This window comes from Poecile atricapillus, chromosome 2, assembly GCF_030490865.1.
Source record: "Poecile atricapillus isolate bPoeAtr1 chromosome 2, bPoeAtr1.hap1, whole genome shotgun sequence".
Lineage (NCBI taxonomy): Eukaryota > Metazoa > Chordata > Aves > Passeriformes > Paridae > Poecile > Poecile atricapillus.
In genome coordinates this window covers 140,625,344-140,639,554 of record NC_081250.1, presented here as the reverse complement: position 1 = coordinate 140,639,554, position 14,211 = coordinate 140,625,344, and the positions used below count along the sequence as shown (strand labels likewise).

General features: G+C 35.7%; 1 protein-coding gene across 4 annotated transcripts in view; it reads left to right on the top strand.

Moving 5' to 3' along the window:
- The window catches only part of TAF2 (TATA-box binding protein associated factor 2), a 59,280-nt gene that overhangs the window by 7,044 nt on the left and 38,025 nt on the right, over positions 1-14,211 (top strand). For 3 of the 4 annotated variants that reach the window (XM_058831714.1, XM_058831713.1, XM_058831711.1), the window contains exons 4-10: positions 4,544-4,662; positions 5,980-6,121; positions 6,497-6,728; positions 7,048-7,232; positions 7,806-7,919; positions 9,212-9,311; positions 10,885-10,970. In XM_058831714.1, coding sequence (XP_058687697.1) covers positions 6,057-6,121; positions 6,497-6,728; positions 7,048-7,232; positions 7,806-7,919; positions 9,212-9,311; positions 10,885-10,970 — 782 coding nt within the window. In that variant the 5' untranslated portion in view covers positions 4,544-4,662; positions 5,980-6,056. The remainder of the gene's footprint in view (positions 1-4,543; positions 4,663-5,979; positions 6,122-6,496; positions 6,729-7,047; positions 7,233-7,805; positions 7,920-9,211; positions 9,312-10,884; positions 10,971-14,211) is intronic. The other variant, XM_058831712.1, reaches the window with a different exon arrangement.

Sequence of the window (14,211 nt, the reverse complement as noted above, 5' to 3'; positions counted from 1 at the left end):
CATTTCTGTCTTGCAATATTTGTTCTTCTGAGAAGTCAATGATCAAGCCTTTAGCCTCAGTACAAAACATAAAAATTTCTGGTGGACTGAGCATATGTTGCACTCAGTGCCATGGTTTAGTTGAGGTGTTAGGATGTGGGTGGGACTCGATGGCCTTGAAGGTCTCTTCCAACCTAGTGATTCTTTGATTCTGTGGTTGCCTTGCTGCAATAAATACTGATACAATGCTTGTCTAATTGAAAATTCATTATAGACTTTGTCAGAAATTGACAATCAGAGTGTCCTGGCTAGGACAGGGTTCATTTTTGCAGTAGTCAGGAGCGGGGAGGGCTAAAACCTGGAGATTATTCTATACCACCTCACCTAATTTTCCAGGGATGGGAAAAAGGATCACTTCCCATAGCATGGCAGAGGGGTCAGGTATTTTCAGGAGTTTACCCAAGGTGAGCAGTACCATGTGAATCATTCACCTGTTTTCTTATACACTTTGTCGTTGGTATTGTTGCTGTTACTATTCATTGTCTTATTTCATTGCTGTCTTTGGTAAATTGTTCTTAGCTCAATTCATGATCTTTACCTTTTGTGGCTCCAGTTCTCCTACGCAGCCCACTACAGTGGTGGGGTGGAGAGATAAGAGTGGCACATGGTTTGAAGTAGTTTCAATGGAAACACTAAATGGGAGAATTCCTAGACCAGGACACAAAGGTGCAGAGAACTTTTGAAAAGAGATGACAAAGCCCTTAGACTTGATCAGGAATGAAAATCAGGTTTTTCAGCATGACAAAGATTCAAATCATTGCCCTATTAATAAATCACTTATATGTGCATGTATTATATATTTTAAATGGTATATCATGTATGTACTCCAATATCAAGTGCTTACTCTATATAGGAAGCAAAGTAAAATAGTAAATGAATTACAGGTAATGAAGAGTAATGAATTACAGGTAGAGGAAAGAACTTACTTTGCCAAGGTGATGTTAAATACTGTAGGAAAACAGTGGTTTATAGACTATAAGTTTGGCGCATATATTTGCAGCACTGATGCAGCTAATGAGAAGTGCTATGGAAAGTTTGAAATCAATTAGTAATTTTAAAAAATAAGTCTCTGCAGGATCACTTCTTTACAGTCACTTAAGCTGCATGCAGGCTGTAATTAATAGTGTTTGGGGTGAATTCTGATAACAAAATGTGTCTCTCCTGGGAGAACACCATGAATGCATATTTGTTTTTCATTGTCAATCTATGCTTAGCATTAGGAAAATTTATCATTGTTCCTTGGGCTGTAATTTTTGGCATGTGCTCTGTTTTTCTTAAAATGGATATATTCAGTTTATTGAGAATAGTTTAACCTATGAAAAGATTAATCTGTGGTACTACGCCTTTCATGGTTTCCTTTTACAATGAATCACGCATTTGAACTGGAACAGTTCACAAAAATAGAAATATAAGAATAGACTTGTTTTCCATAAAATGTTAAGTTCTGGAGTCTACCTTCTTTGCTGTAAAATCATAACCTTTTCCTGTCTGCGAACCCAGTGACGTTTAAAGTGTAGCCACAAGCTCTTCACAATCCTCAAAGCTGGAACAAATTCTCACTGATGTGTAGGAAAGAGATCCTTATCCAATAATAGTCAATTTTCAAAAACAGTTTGGAGTAAAATTAAACACTTTAGACTTTACAGTCTAACAGAATGTTACTGTGGTTTTCTGTTGCTAGCTTTTTTGATTACTAATAGTTCTTAGTCATGCAGTCTCTTTTTAAATAGTTTTTCCAGTGATATTTGTTTGCCTTTCTAGGGTGCCATTTGAAGGACAGCTTAAAGCAACTTTGCTTAGGGAGGTTCTTTGACCCTTCAGTGTGACAGATCAAGGAAGTAAACCAAGTAAAAGCTGCCTGATTATAAAAAAAATACTTTCTCATTTGTCACTTTCAGCTACATCCCTACAGCATCAGATGAACAGTAATCTCCTTAGTGAGTGAGGTAGTAGTGTGAGTGAGCCTAGGAGACAGCACATCAGCTGGAGTTTAAGTGGGTTGGAATTGTTCTGGAGCCGTACCTGAAATTATACTATATTCCAGGGTACAAACTCAACCTTTTCCTTTTGAAATGTGTTGGTATTATATCCTACCTTTAGCTACAGTTAACTGTGAAAAGGGAAAAGAAAAATATATTAAAACTTGAGATTTGTGTGTTTCTATACTGAAGTGGTCCCATTTACTATTCATGTCTGATTTTCAGAAGCTTCCAAGAAAGTAGACAAGTTTACTGCTCCCAACAGTCTTGGTAGTGGTGCCAGGGAATTTGTGCACTATTATTGCCAGAGGTGAAGAACTATATGAAAATATGTTCTCAATATATTTCGGTGTTTTAGCAAAGTTTTTTTATACATGGAAGACTTGGAATATTAATCATGGTGTTTGACATACCTAGACTTACAGAATGGTGCTGGTGGCATGGTTAATTACACTTCGTTCTTCCAAGTAAGGTACTATAATTTGGATTATTTTCTCTGTGGATATATTCTACCATAGAGAATGGTTAGATGAGAGCAAATCCTGAAATGAGATCCTGTCTGCTTTGTGTGGACTTCAGATTCCATGGAAGGTAGAGTCCACAACCAAAAGTTAATTTATTCCATTGTGGTTTAGTAGTCCTGCACCTGGGTCAGGACAACCCTCAGTATCAGTAGAGGCTGAGGGATGAAGGGATTGCAGGCAGCCCTGCAGAGAAAGACCTCAGGGTGCTGATGGATGAGAGGCTCAGCATGAGCTGGCAATGTGCATTTGCACCCCAAAAAGCCAGCGGTGTCCTGGGCTGCATCACCAGCAGTGTGGGCAGCAGGGCAAGGGAGGGACTCTGCCCCTCCACTCTGCCCTTGTAAGATCCCACCTGCAGCCCTGCAGAGGTCCTCAGCACAGACCATGGACCTGTTGGAGCAGATCCAGAGGAGGCCACCAGGATGGTAAGAGGGATGGAGCACCTGTCTTTGGGGAAAGGCTGAGAGAGGTTTGGCTTGTTCAGCCTGGAGAAAATACAGCTCTAGGAAGATCTTATTGCAACCTTTTAATACTTAGAGGGGGCTTTATAAGAAGGAGGGGGCAGACTTTTTAGTAGGGTGTGATGCAGTAGAACAAAGGGTAATGTTTTTAAACTAAAAGAGGGTACGTTTAGACTAGAGACAAGGAAGAACTCTTTTACTGTGAGGGCAGTGAAGCCCTGGAACTGGTTTCCCAGGGAGGAGGTAGATGCCCCATCCCTGGAAACATTGAAGGTCTAGTTGGACAGGGCTCTGAGCCACCTCACCTAGTGCAAGATGTCCCTGTCCTCCCCCAGGAGTGGATTAGATAACCTTGGAAGGTCCTTTCCAACCCATAGTGTTCTGTGGCTTTGTGATTCCATGACTGCTTTATGCTTGTGTCCTGCTTCCGCAGTGCTTGGATTGATCAGCAGTACCTAAATTCTGTTGAAAAGGTGATAAGTTAGTCAAACACTTTCTCTTCAGGTATAGAGTTGTGCAAGCTTTTGAAAAACTGTGTACTGGAGAATTAGAATTAAGAAAGATTTGGCTCTCATGCTTTAAGTAGTTTAGAAATGCATTTTGAAAAAGCATAAAAGCTAATGCATAAAGCTGTAAAAGCAGGGGTTTTTAACTTGGCTGGTCATACTCCAGTAGCTGAATATAATGACGTTAAATAATAAGGTAGTATCCTACTCGTAAGTACTTTAACAGAAGACACATGCTTGTTCCTGCTCATTTCAGTAGAAAACAATTAATCTAAGTCATAATGATGTAATGACATGACTTTGTAGTGACGTGAGCAGTTAATGAGCAGCTGATACATAGTTGCTCAAACCTGATTACAAAAACCTGTGTTTGCATCTTAAATAAATGATGGTACACTTTAAAAAAGAAGAATGTTTCAAATATAATTAGAAGCTAAAAAGAAGAAAGTTTCAAATATAATTAGAAGCACATATTTCTGTGTTTGTATATTAAGGCCAAAACTCTTAACATATAGTATTTTATGTGTTATTTATGAGTGCATTAAAAAAGGACTATTCCTGTCCATCAAGCTAAAGGGGAAAAATAGAAAAACGCCATTGCCAAGCTAAAATCTTGCATTTAGAAAAGCAAGATAAGAGCAAAACCACAATATATGAGGAAGCAGATCTTCAAGACAGAGCTTTAGAATAAAGATAGGAACATAATCCAAAATAAAAACCAGAATTTTTAATTTCTGTTCCAATAAATGTAGGTATTACTCTTGTTGCCAAGAAAGGAACTCTGAACATTTCTCAATTTCTTGGGAGTTACTACTGCTTAAGTCTTTCTGATTACAGATCACTTCTGCAAGAAGTGATTTTAAGTTCTGGTTGTTGAAATCTAATCTTTATTTCTTTTCTCTTCCACTCATTTAAAAACAAAATAGTTATCCATGCACCTTGAAATTCAGTATAGAAATTGTATTAACATCCAAAGTTGCTTTTTGTGGTTCAGAACAACTCTGCTTTAAGAATTGACTAGGTATTTCTGACAGGAGGAATCTCAACTATTTCTCCAATGCCTATGCTGCCGCTGTCAGTGCTGTGGACCCAGATGCTGGAAATGGAGAACTCTGCATTAAGGTTCCCTCGGAGCTGTGGAAACATGTTGATGGTAAAGAGATCATACTGTAAAATTAATTTAAGATGTCAGACTTGCCAGCTCCAACTTTCCTATGGAAGATAGTAGTTTTGAAGAAATAGAAGTAGTGTTACATTATTTTATGGATTTGTGATTACTGATTCCTTTATCCTTTCCACTTGAACTCTGAAAAATACTTTCACTTTTTGGTAATATGGAGAAGGGTTGCAAGAGTTCTTGACATACAAACATACTCTTGGGTGGTCACGACCCCAGGAGAATACTTGAGGAACTGGTAATAATGGAGTGTACTGCGGGCTAAATTGTAATTTTGAAGCTGCTTACAACATATATGATCCAACAAAGAAAATAATTTACAAGGATATAGTTATATACATCTTCTTACAAAAGTCTACTAATTTTATGCCATCTCACTTTGAGGAATGGTAATTTTAAAATTGATTTGGTAGTGAAAGTATACTTCTTTATAAACTGGCATACTAGATCCTGGAATAAGTAGCTCTTTTAATAAGTTACTCTCCAGTGTTGATTATTTTCTTACAGGGATCTTACTAGTTTCTTGTATTACTTGCATGGTTTTATCGGTTTTTCCCATGGATTTATGAGACCTCTGAGAGAATAATAACAACTGTATCATGAGGTTGACTCATGCAGTACTGTCAGATGCACCTTGATGGAAAAGACACTTATTTAATTTTTATGTAAGTCCCTGTTGCCTTATGTGCAAGCCTAGAAGGGAAAATATTCAAACATGTATAATTTGACTTTTCAAAGTTTGTGTGCCAAAATATGGTGATACTTGTGGGATAAATTTCAGCATATGCTAGAATTTCTTTTCTTGCCAATCTATTCATAGGTGAGATTTCTGTGAAACTAAACTAAAGTGAAGACACTTAAGTTATAGGAAAAGCATTAACTAGAATTAGAGATTTTAAGCAACTGCAAATGACAATAATATGTCTTTTAAGAATGTGCCTGCTTCATAGAGATTTTGGAGAAATCTTTTTCGGCAAGGTGCCAAGGAAATCATGGTTAGGGTGCAGTCTGTATAAATACGCTTTACTGTTGGGGAATAGGAAAATGAAATGTGACTCCAATAAGTTTTAATTAATAAAGATTCTTATAAATTCATCTCCTCTAAGTTGTGCTTCGGGAGGTCTCAATTTTGTAAGCCTTGAGTTGTGAGTTTGTAAATGGACTGGCAAGTCCATGGGAATGAAGTTATCACGTAATCTTCAAAGACCTAGAGTCCAAAACTGAGTTACTATTCTGAAATAACTTTCATGTAAGTTGTATATGCTTACTCTAGTTTTGGTCTTTGTGCTGCAGAGTTAAAAGTCCTGAAGGTGCATATAAACTTTTCTTTGGACCAGCCAAAAGGAGGCCTTCATTTTGTGGTACCCAACATGGAGGGCAACATGGCAGAAAGAGGGGCTCATGTTTTTTCATGTGGTTATCAAAATTCTACAAGGTAAGAAAATTATCTTTGAATGTTAGATTTTTATTTCCTATTTATTCTTGAACTGTAGGAAATACAAATAATTTCTATGAATTCTTTTAAGTTTAAAAAATTCTAAAACTTAATTTGTGCTTGAAAGGAGTTTACCAATGTGAAGTAGCATGTAATGACAGTAATTAGTCTTTATACTCAGCAGGAGGTTAAGAAAAAAAACCTGTGAAGCTTTATAAAGTTAATGTATTGTAGGAGTCAGTGTGTCAACATTCATATATTCTTAAGTATTTAGGGATATAGTTTGGAACTTGAAAGAAAATTGCCTGTGAAAAAGAATATAATTATTAAGTATAATTGTTAACAATTTCCCCCCCCCAAACTGAACTTTCCTAGATTTTGGTTTCCTTGTGTGGATTCATATTCTGAGTTGTGTACCTGGAAACTTGAGTATACTGTAGATGCTGCAATGGTGGCTGTTTCAAACGGAGATTTGGTGGAAACTGTATACACCCATGATATGAGAAAGAAGACTTTTCATTACATGCTGACTATTCCAACTGCAGCTTCTAACATCTCTTTGGCAATTGGACCTTTTGAAATCCTTGTTGATCCATACATGCATGAGGTAATAATCTTTGTCATAGAAGCCTCCTTTTTTTCTAAATTACTGGTCTTTTATGTTGCAGTCAGTATATATTAATCTAAGAATGGAATATCAAGATCAACCTTCATCAATACAGTCATATGATAAAGCTTGTCTAGTAATGCCTGTATTTAAATTTATCTCAAAAAAAAAACCCCATTAAATAAGCAGTAATGCCATTTATGTCTGAATTTATGGGGCAAATTTAGTTGAAATTTGGTTTCTTTGGTGATATCTAATATACTTGATATTTATGTATTTAAATATGTTTGTAGGTCTTGTAACAAATTTTCCTTTGTAGGTGACTCACTTTTGCTTACCACAACTTCTCCCTTTGCTCAAACATACCACGTCATACCTTCATGAGGTGTTTGAATTTTATGAGGAGATTCTTACCTGCCGCTATCCTTACTCCTGTTTCAAGACTGTTTTTATAGATGAAGCTTATGTTGAAGTAGCTGCTTATGCATCCATGAGTATTTTCAGGTTAGTATTTAAGAAAATTATGCCTTCTAAATCCACAGGCCTAGAAGCTCTAGATCCACAACTGTTGAGAAATGTGTGAAACTAGTTATTTTTGTAGCCTGAGTTTTGGGCTTTCTAGTTTGAAAAGGCTTGTTTTTGTTGACATTACAGACTTTTAACACCATTTCCATTTTTATCTGTTATGAAGATACTGGATTTACTTAAAAAAAAGCCTGTCAGTGATTTTCCTTCTGAATTAGAATTGCCATCCATGAAGTATTTAATCTCAAATTAATTACAGAAGTTTGATTGTGTTTTATTTTTCTCTAGCTGGAATAGGATATCAGGAATCCAAGAGAGTGTTACCAGTTAAACTACTTAGGCTCTATACAGAGAGTTGTGTATAGATGATAATAGCAGGAGATCTGCCTGCATTAAGATTATTAAAAAATTAAAAATTAAAAAGAATGTTACTATCTCACTGGGAAAACAATGAAGAAATTGTTTTACTTGTTTTGGTTTTTAAGGCAAGGTATCTTGTGTTTCTTTGGAGCTGGTGCTCATGTTGTGTTATTTTTTTTTATGGGGGTCCAGCACAAATCTCCTGCACAGTGCGATGATTATAGATGAAACTCCACTGACAAGGAGATGCTTGGCACAGGCCCTGGCCCAGCAATTCTTTGGATGTTTCATATCCAGAATGTCCTGGTAAGTATTTTACCATGATATTCTCCAGGAAATGGGGAGTATCTAGGAAGCTCAAATTTTGATTTGCAAATTGCATTTTATCAGAAAAATAAGTAAAGCAGTAATTGTAGAAGAAAGAAAAAATGTGGAAAAAAGTAGGAACAATAAACTCGGCTCAATAACTGAAAATCCATTAGTATTTTTTTGTTGTTTTGAAAGGAGAAGGTGAGATATAAAAGTTCAAAAGATTGTATAAATTGAATATATGTTCCTGAATGTTGTAGTGTGCTTTGACATGTGAAAATTTTAGAAAGGTAACTCTTTCGCATTATTAGTCAATTTCTCCTAGATATTTTGGATGATAAAGTATAGCCTGCATGCTTACTTGTAGAGCACAGAACTAATAAATTAAGAAGTTGTCCAGGGAGGAGAATGCAGAAATTAGTGTCAAATAGGAAAATTCCTGCTAAGGTGGCTATAACTCCATGTTTCAGAAAGCCTCCCCAAATGGCTCTTGCAGTTCTCATTAGTATTTATTTTATATCCTTTTACATACACTTTATTTATTGTGGGCAAGTAACATATTATCTTTTTTTATGGCAAAAGTCTTATGTCCCAGAGCATCCTTGTCTTTAAAAACGGGAAATCAACATGTTCTTAAATTGATGTTTGTACTGTTGTAATTTCTCTGACTCTCTTCTTTATTTCTAGCCTACTGCTGTGATGAAGGCAATTTTTTACATCCTTCATAATGACTCAATTTTCATATGTTCTTGTTCTATTTACTTCATCATACCTTGTGTACAATGTCATTTTTCTGTTTAAGGTTCTAGTTCCTGATCATGTTGTAGTTTTTGTCTGTTTTTCCTCCCTTGGAACATAACTTACAGAAGATGTGTTTAAAAGGTGTCCACCAAATTGTGAGACAGGTATTTTGTCTACTTGCTGGCTAAATGTTCTGCACTGCATTGAGTGTTTATCACTGAATTAAAGTCATGTAGATTAGCAGTTGCTCTAACTTTAATGTCCATTTCCACCTGTTTATTATTATTGTTTCAACCAAAATAGTTTAGTTTTATATTTTAATCTGGATCTCTGTGGTAGAAGTTCAGTTTTCACTGACTTTTCAGTTTCATTGGTCCCATCCAGGTGCCAAGTTCCATAAATTGGTTCACAGCTCATCAGACTTCCGTTGGCTTAGAGAAGTTATACAACCTTTTGAAATTTGTGGCTAATTTTGAGCTGGTCAAAAATACCATCCCTTACAAAACATCCCCTGAAGTGGTATAATTCATGTTCCTTTCTTATAATAGGTCAGATGAATGGGTGCTGAAGGGAATCTCTGGTTACATTTATGGCCTTTGGATGAAAAAAACCTTTGGTGTTAATGAGTATCGCCACTGGATTAAGCAGGTAACATCCTAGCGTTTTCTGTATCTTTCAAACATTTTGCATTAAAGAAGTATAAAACTAGAATATAATATAGCTTTGCATTGCAATCTAAAGACCTTTTTAGTAGTGACAAACCTGAGAGCTAAAATATTTTTACCACTTGCTGCAAGAAAAAACACCAAATATACAAACCAAAATAGATTTTTGTGACTGCCATATGAAAAATAACTGCTGTTGTCTCTCCATGCAATTAGTTTTCCTCTTTTTGTTTAGACTCCTGAGCCAAAAAAAAATCAAAAAAAGGTATTACTTTTGGAATACTTAGAATAGAATATAGGATTTATAAGAATTTTTATTTGGTGAATTTATTATTCTGTGATTGCTATCCATATAGCTCAGAAAAGCTCCAATGTTAGCTTTGATCATCGGTGGTTCAGCTATCTTTTAGTGTCATTGAAGTACTAAATGAAATAATGAAACAATAAAAAAAAATCCTTGTGTGAAGGGATTTATTTTCATGGAAAATAAATTTTTGTCTATAGTGTATGTTTCAAATGTAATCTTTGAGACACGTACTCCTAGTGATAGCAGCAGTGGCTCCTCATTCTTTGCCAGTAACATTTATACACAAAAATATGCGTATCTTCTTTCTCTCATCACATTCTCTTACTCTCCATATTCCAAAAAGTAAATCCTAACCCCACATGCTCCGTTTACATCCCTTACTCACCTGGGGACCCAGTACCATGTCCTTGTCTGCCTAATGCTCATTCAGTTCACCAGGCTTGTGTTGTCTGTGCTAAAGGTGTGGCTGCTGCAGAGAACAGTCACTGCTGTCTGCAGCACAAGTTGCTCATGTTGTTCCCCATCTGTCCACACTAAACTAAGGGTGTCCATGTAGAATTGAGAGGTGCTACTGTCACAGCCTCCAGTTCTGCCCTTTTTCTAAAGTATTACCAATATATGAAAGTGTGTAAGCTGATGTGTATCAATAAATCTCAATACATATATAAACATTTCAGAAATCTTTAACACTGTGTAGCGTCAGCTTCCATTTCCTGTGCTTAAGCTGACACAGTTTGATTCATGTTGACTTTTGGGTGACAGTGAGCCCTTAAAAACATCCTGCCTTAAAGTGTGCTTGTTAACCTGGGCATGGCATCACACAAGTTCAGACTCAGTGCAGAGCTTGGGCCAGATGTTAATATTTATTTATTTATATCTATGTTTAATACATTATATTTATTTGTTTGTGTGTGTCTCTAGTTGTTTTCCATTGCATGAAATGCTCATCACATTTGTTTCTTTTGGTTGAAGGCAACTTACTTATTGAATAATAATACTCTGGTTTTAATGTAGTTCAGCACGGTTGGGGATTAGCCCCTTTTGCAGCCCGAGCATGTATAAACTGCTAATTTCTACTGTTTTATTATTGTTTGTCATTTGAGGAACATCCCTGATTTAAAAATATTTATCCTTTTGCAAACAAGCTTATTAGGAGGTATGACTTGTGCAATATTAAAAGCTTTCCTGTCTTCTTTAAATAATTTCTCTGCTCTTCAAAATTATGCTTACTTACGTATGTTGTTCTTAGGAGTTAGATCAAATTGTGGCATATGAACTGAAGACTGGAGGAGTTTTACTGCATCCAATATTCGGAGGAGGAAAAGAGAAAGACAAGTATGTTTATTTAAGCTGCAAGTCATTGCAGAGTATGTTTTTATGGGGACATTATTAGATGCCTTGGGTGTGCTGTGTAGTGCAAGGCCAAAGGCTGAAGATCTCAAGCTGCCCAAGGCATGTATTACCAGTCTCATAAAGTATGTCTTGAGTATATTGTAATACCTGTTGTTTTATTTTTCTTTCAATTTGAATCTCAAAGGAAATTAAGTACAATGAGTGTTTTTAATGCTGTTACAAAACTGCTTTTTAGTAAGAGAATAAGAGAGAACATGGAGCCAGAATTTTGACATGAGCTATTTCTGGAGTGGTTAGTAATTTTCAGGCTTTTTTATGGTGTCATCAGCTTTCTATTTCTTTACTCTTTTTTCTTTCCGATCTCAGATATCATCTTGTAGTATTAGACTGAGATTTCATAGTATATTGGGGGTAGAAAAGTATTAGGTCAGTAATCTGTGAAACACTATTAGTTTCCAATGTGAACTGGCTGGGTTTTAATTTTCCCTATAATTGTAGCTTCAGCATGTCTAGCTTAGAATGATTCTCCTTCCCTCTCTTGTAATACTCCAGTACTACCCACTGAGTTATACTAAACACTGGAGGTAGAAAAGTATTGCTGCATGTCAGATCAGTAAGTTGATAATGGGTTTAAGTGTCAAGCTTTTGCTGGGTTTTTCTTTTCTTGCATAAATTGATCTTATAAGAGCCTCACAAGGAATTGCTTTTTGGAAACACATAAGCAGCATGTGCACATTAATTGCAAGGTTGAGCCTGTGCAGGTAGACTACTATGTCAGCTTCTGTTCTTTACTACAGCAGAAGTCCCTCTATTATGAAAAATACAACCAGAATTGCCTGTAACAGTGGTTCTTTTGCGTATGATTGTGTGCAAATCCAGATTGTGTTAATTTAAAGTTTAAATTCTGGATTTAGAACTGAATGAATTGTGAAAATCACTAAATTGCAAGTAATAAGATCAGATTAAACTATAGATAAGGGGCACATTTTTAAAGAAGGAAATTCACTAAAATCAAAATCTCTAACTGCTAGTTTCATTAGTTTCACTATATTTATTCTAGAATTTGACACAAATAATTGACAAAATCTTGTCCTAAAGCTCTTAAAGGTGTGTTTCCTTGTTGTGATATATTGTTGGGAACTGTTTCTACACTTATTTTGCGGCTTCATTGCATTACAGCTTGTTAGTAATAACCACAGCATCAGTTAAGTGTGAATTACAACTTGCTGTTCATTGTAGATTGCAGAGTTCCCTTGTATGTAAATTATGGATAAGTTTGTGCCTCTAGGAGATAATTTGTATTTAAGGAAAGTATTTTCATAAAGGGGCCTAGAACATCTTTCTCCACTATATTCTATGCATTTCATTTCCTTGTTCTGCTTGTTATGATACGGTTTCCTGCCAAAGATTTGCAGCACAGCAGTTCCAATCAATAATAACATGAAGAAAATTTGTGTTAAGTAATGATCTAATTTTTCAGCTAAATTAGAAGTAAAATACCATAGTAAATCATCAAGAAAAAAAAAAAAACAACAAAAGCCCAACTTCCTTCAGACACATGAATTAATCTGTGTGCAAAACAGAGGTCTCAGATTTTTCCTGTTTATGTCTGGTCTAACACAAACACTGCACTTCAGAGTGCTTATTCTAAAAGACAAGATCCTAGAGCCTGGGAAAATGAAGGAAAGAAAACTGCAAATTAACTGCTGTAGGGATGAAAGCTTCAGAACAAAGCTTTGTGCATAACCTTTTCATTTTGTGTCCTCCTCTCTCGGACTGTGGTTCTCTTCAGCCTTTGATTGTGCTGGTACCAACCTACTGTAAAAATTAAAAACTTAGAGAAATTAGTATAGATAAATTTCATATGGAAGGAGCTTACTAACTGGATTTATACTGAATGGCTGGACTGTGTTCAAGAGCATGAGCATTGTGAAATTTTGTGGAAAAGCTGGTTCGCTTTCTACTTCAACAAAGGTTCTAGGTCCGTATTGGACATTTTAATGCTGTTTTGGTGCCAGTTCAATAAAAGCTGTGGAATTGCAATGATTGAAGAAAAATATAATATGAAGAAATGTATTAATATTGAATGAACTACAAAATGTAACTGTCAAATGCAGTCTCAGTTTGCTTTGCAGTTAAATAATGTAACCAGTACCAAATTCAATCAACACTTAGTAAATATAAAAAGGGATCTTGGGATTGTGGGTCCTGGCTCAGTTGTTATTTGCAAGAAAAGAATTTTATGTAAGTCAATCAACTGTATGATCTGGAGCTGGATAAATAGTTTTTATTCTGAGACCAAATTGTTATATGTCTGAGCCACAACGTCTGTTCCCTCCTTGAATTTCAATTCTTTCATGGTTGCTAATCCTTCCCTACCTCAGAATCGAGAAGTATCCAGAATAACAGGAGAATTGTGATAAGGGGAACTTCAGCAACTGCTTATCAACTACAGACAAGGAGTTAATCTATATACTTATTTTTAAACAAAATTACTGTACCTAAGAAGGGTAATACTTGCTTAAATTTAGACATACTTCTCTTTTTGTATCTTTTTAAGATGTTAAAACAGATACTCATGAGCAAAGTCAAGGGGTTCTCCCAGTAAATAGAAGGATGGAAAAGTTATTTAGGTATTGCAGCTACCTTGTTTCTTGCCATCTGAAATATTAAGGACTGCAGACAAGGAGCTAAGTGCTGGTACTGTCTTGCTAGAGCACTTGCAAGCAAACCTCAGCAAACCTGGTTTCTTCAGATGTTATCCATTCATGGAAAACTCAAATGTCCCGTGAAAAATATTAAAAAACATAGCAAAGCAATATACAGTTGTGACAGACTTGGGTCATCAATAAAATTAAGTCAGTCTATAAATAATTTCTACTTCTCAAATAAAAGTCTCCTTAAAAGGAGGCAAAAAAAGTCTTATTTTTCTCAAGGATTAAATATTATCTGCGTAGTCGTCTTAGCATGTTACCTGATTTAGAAGATACCAAGTTTGCCAAAATATTGAAAGATAAAGTTACTAACTAAAATAAAAGGAAAGGAATTCCTTAGGCCAATCACATTAAAGTGTTCTATGAATTGTAAAACTCCTGCATTTCTTGAATTGCAACAATTATTTCTTTAAATACAAAATATTTACTCTATACAGTTACTCTTAAATAGAAGTGGAGCAGGAAGATTGCTGATTCATGATTAGTTTCCAGACTCAGGCACTGGTTCC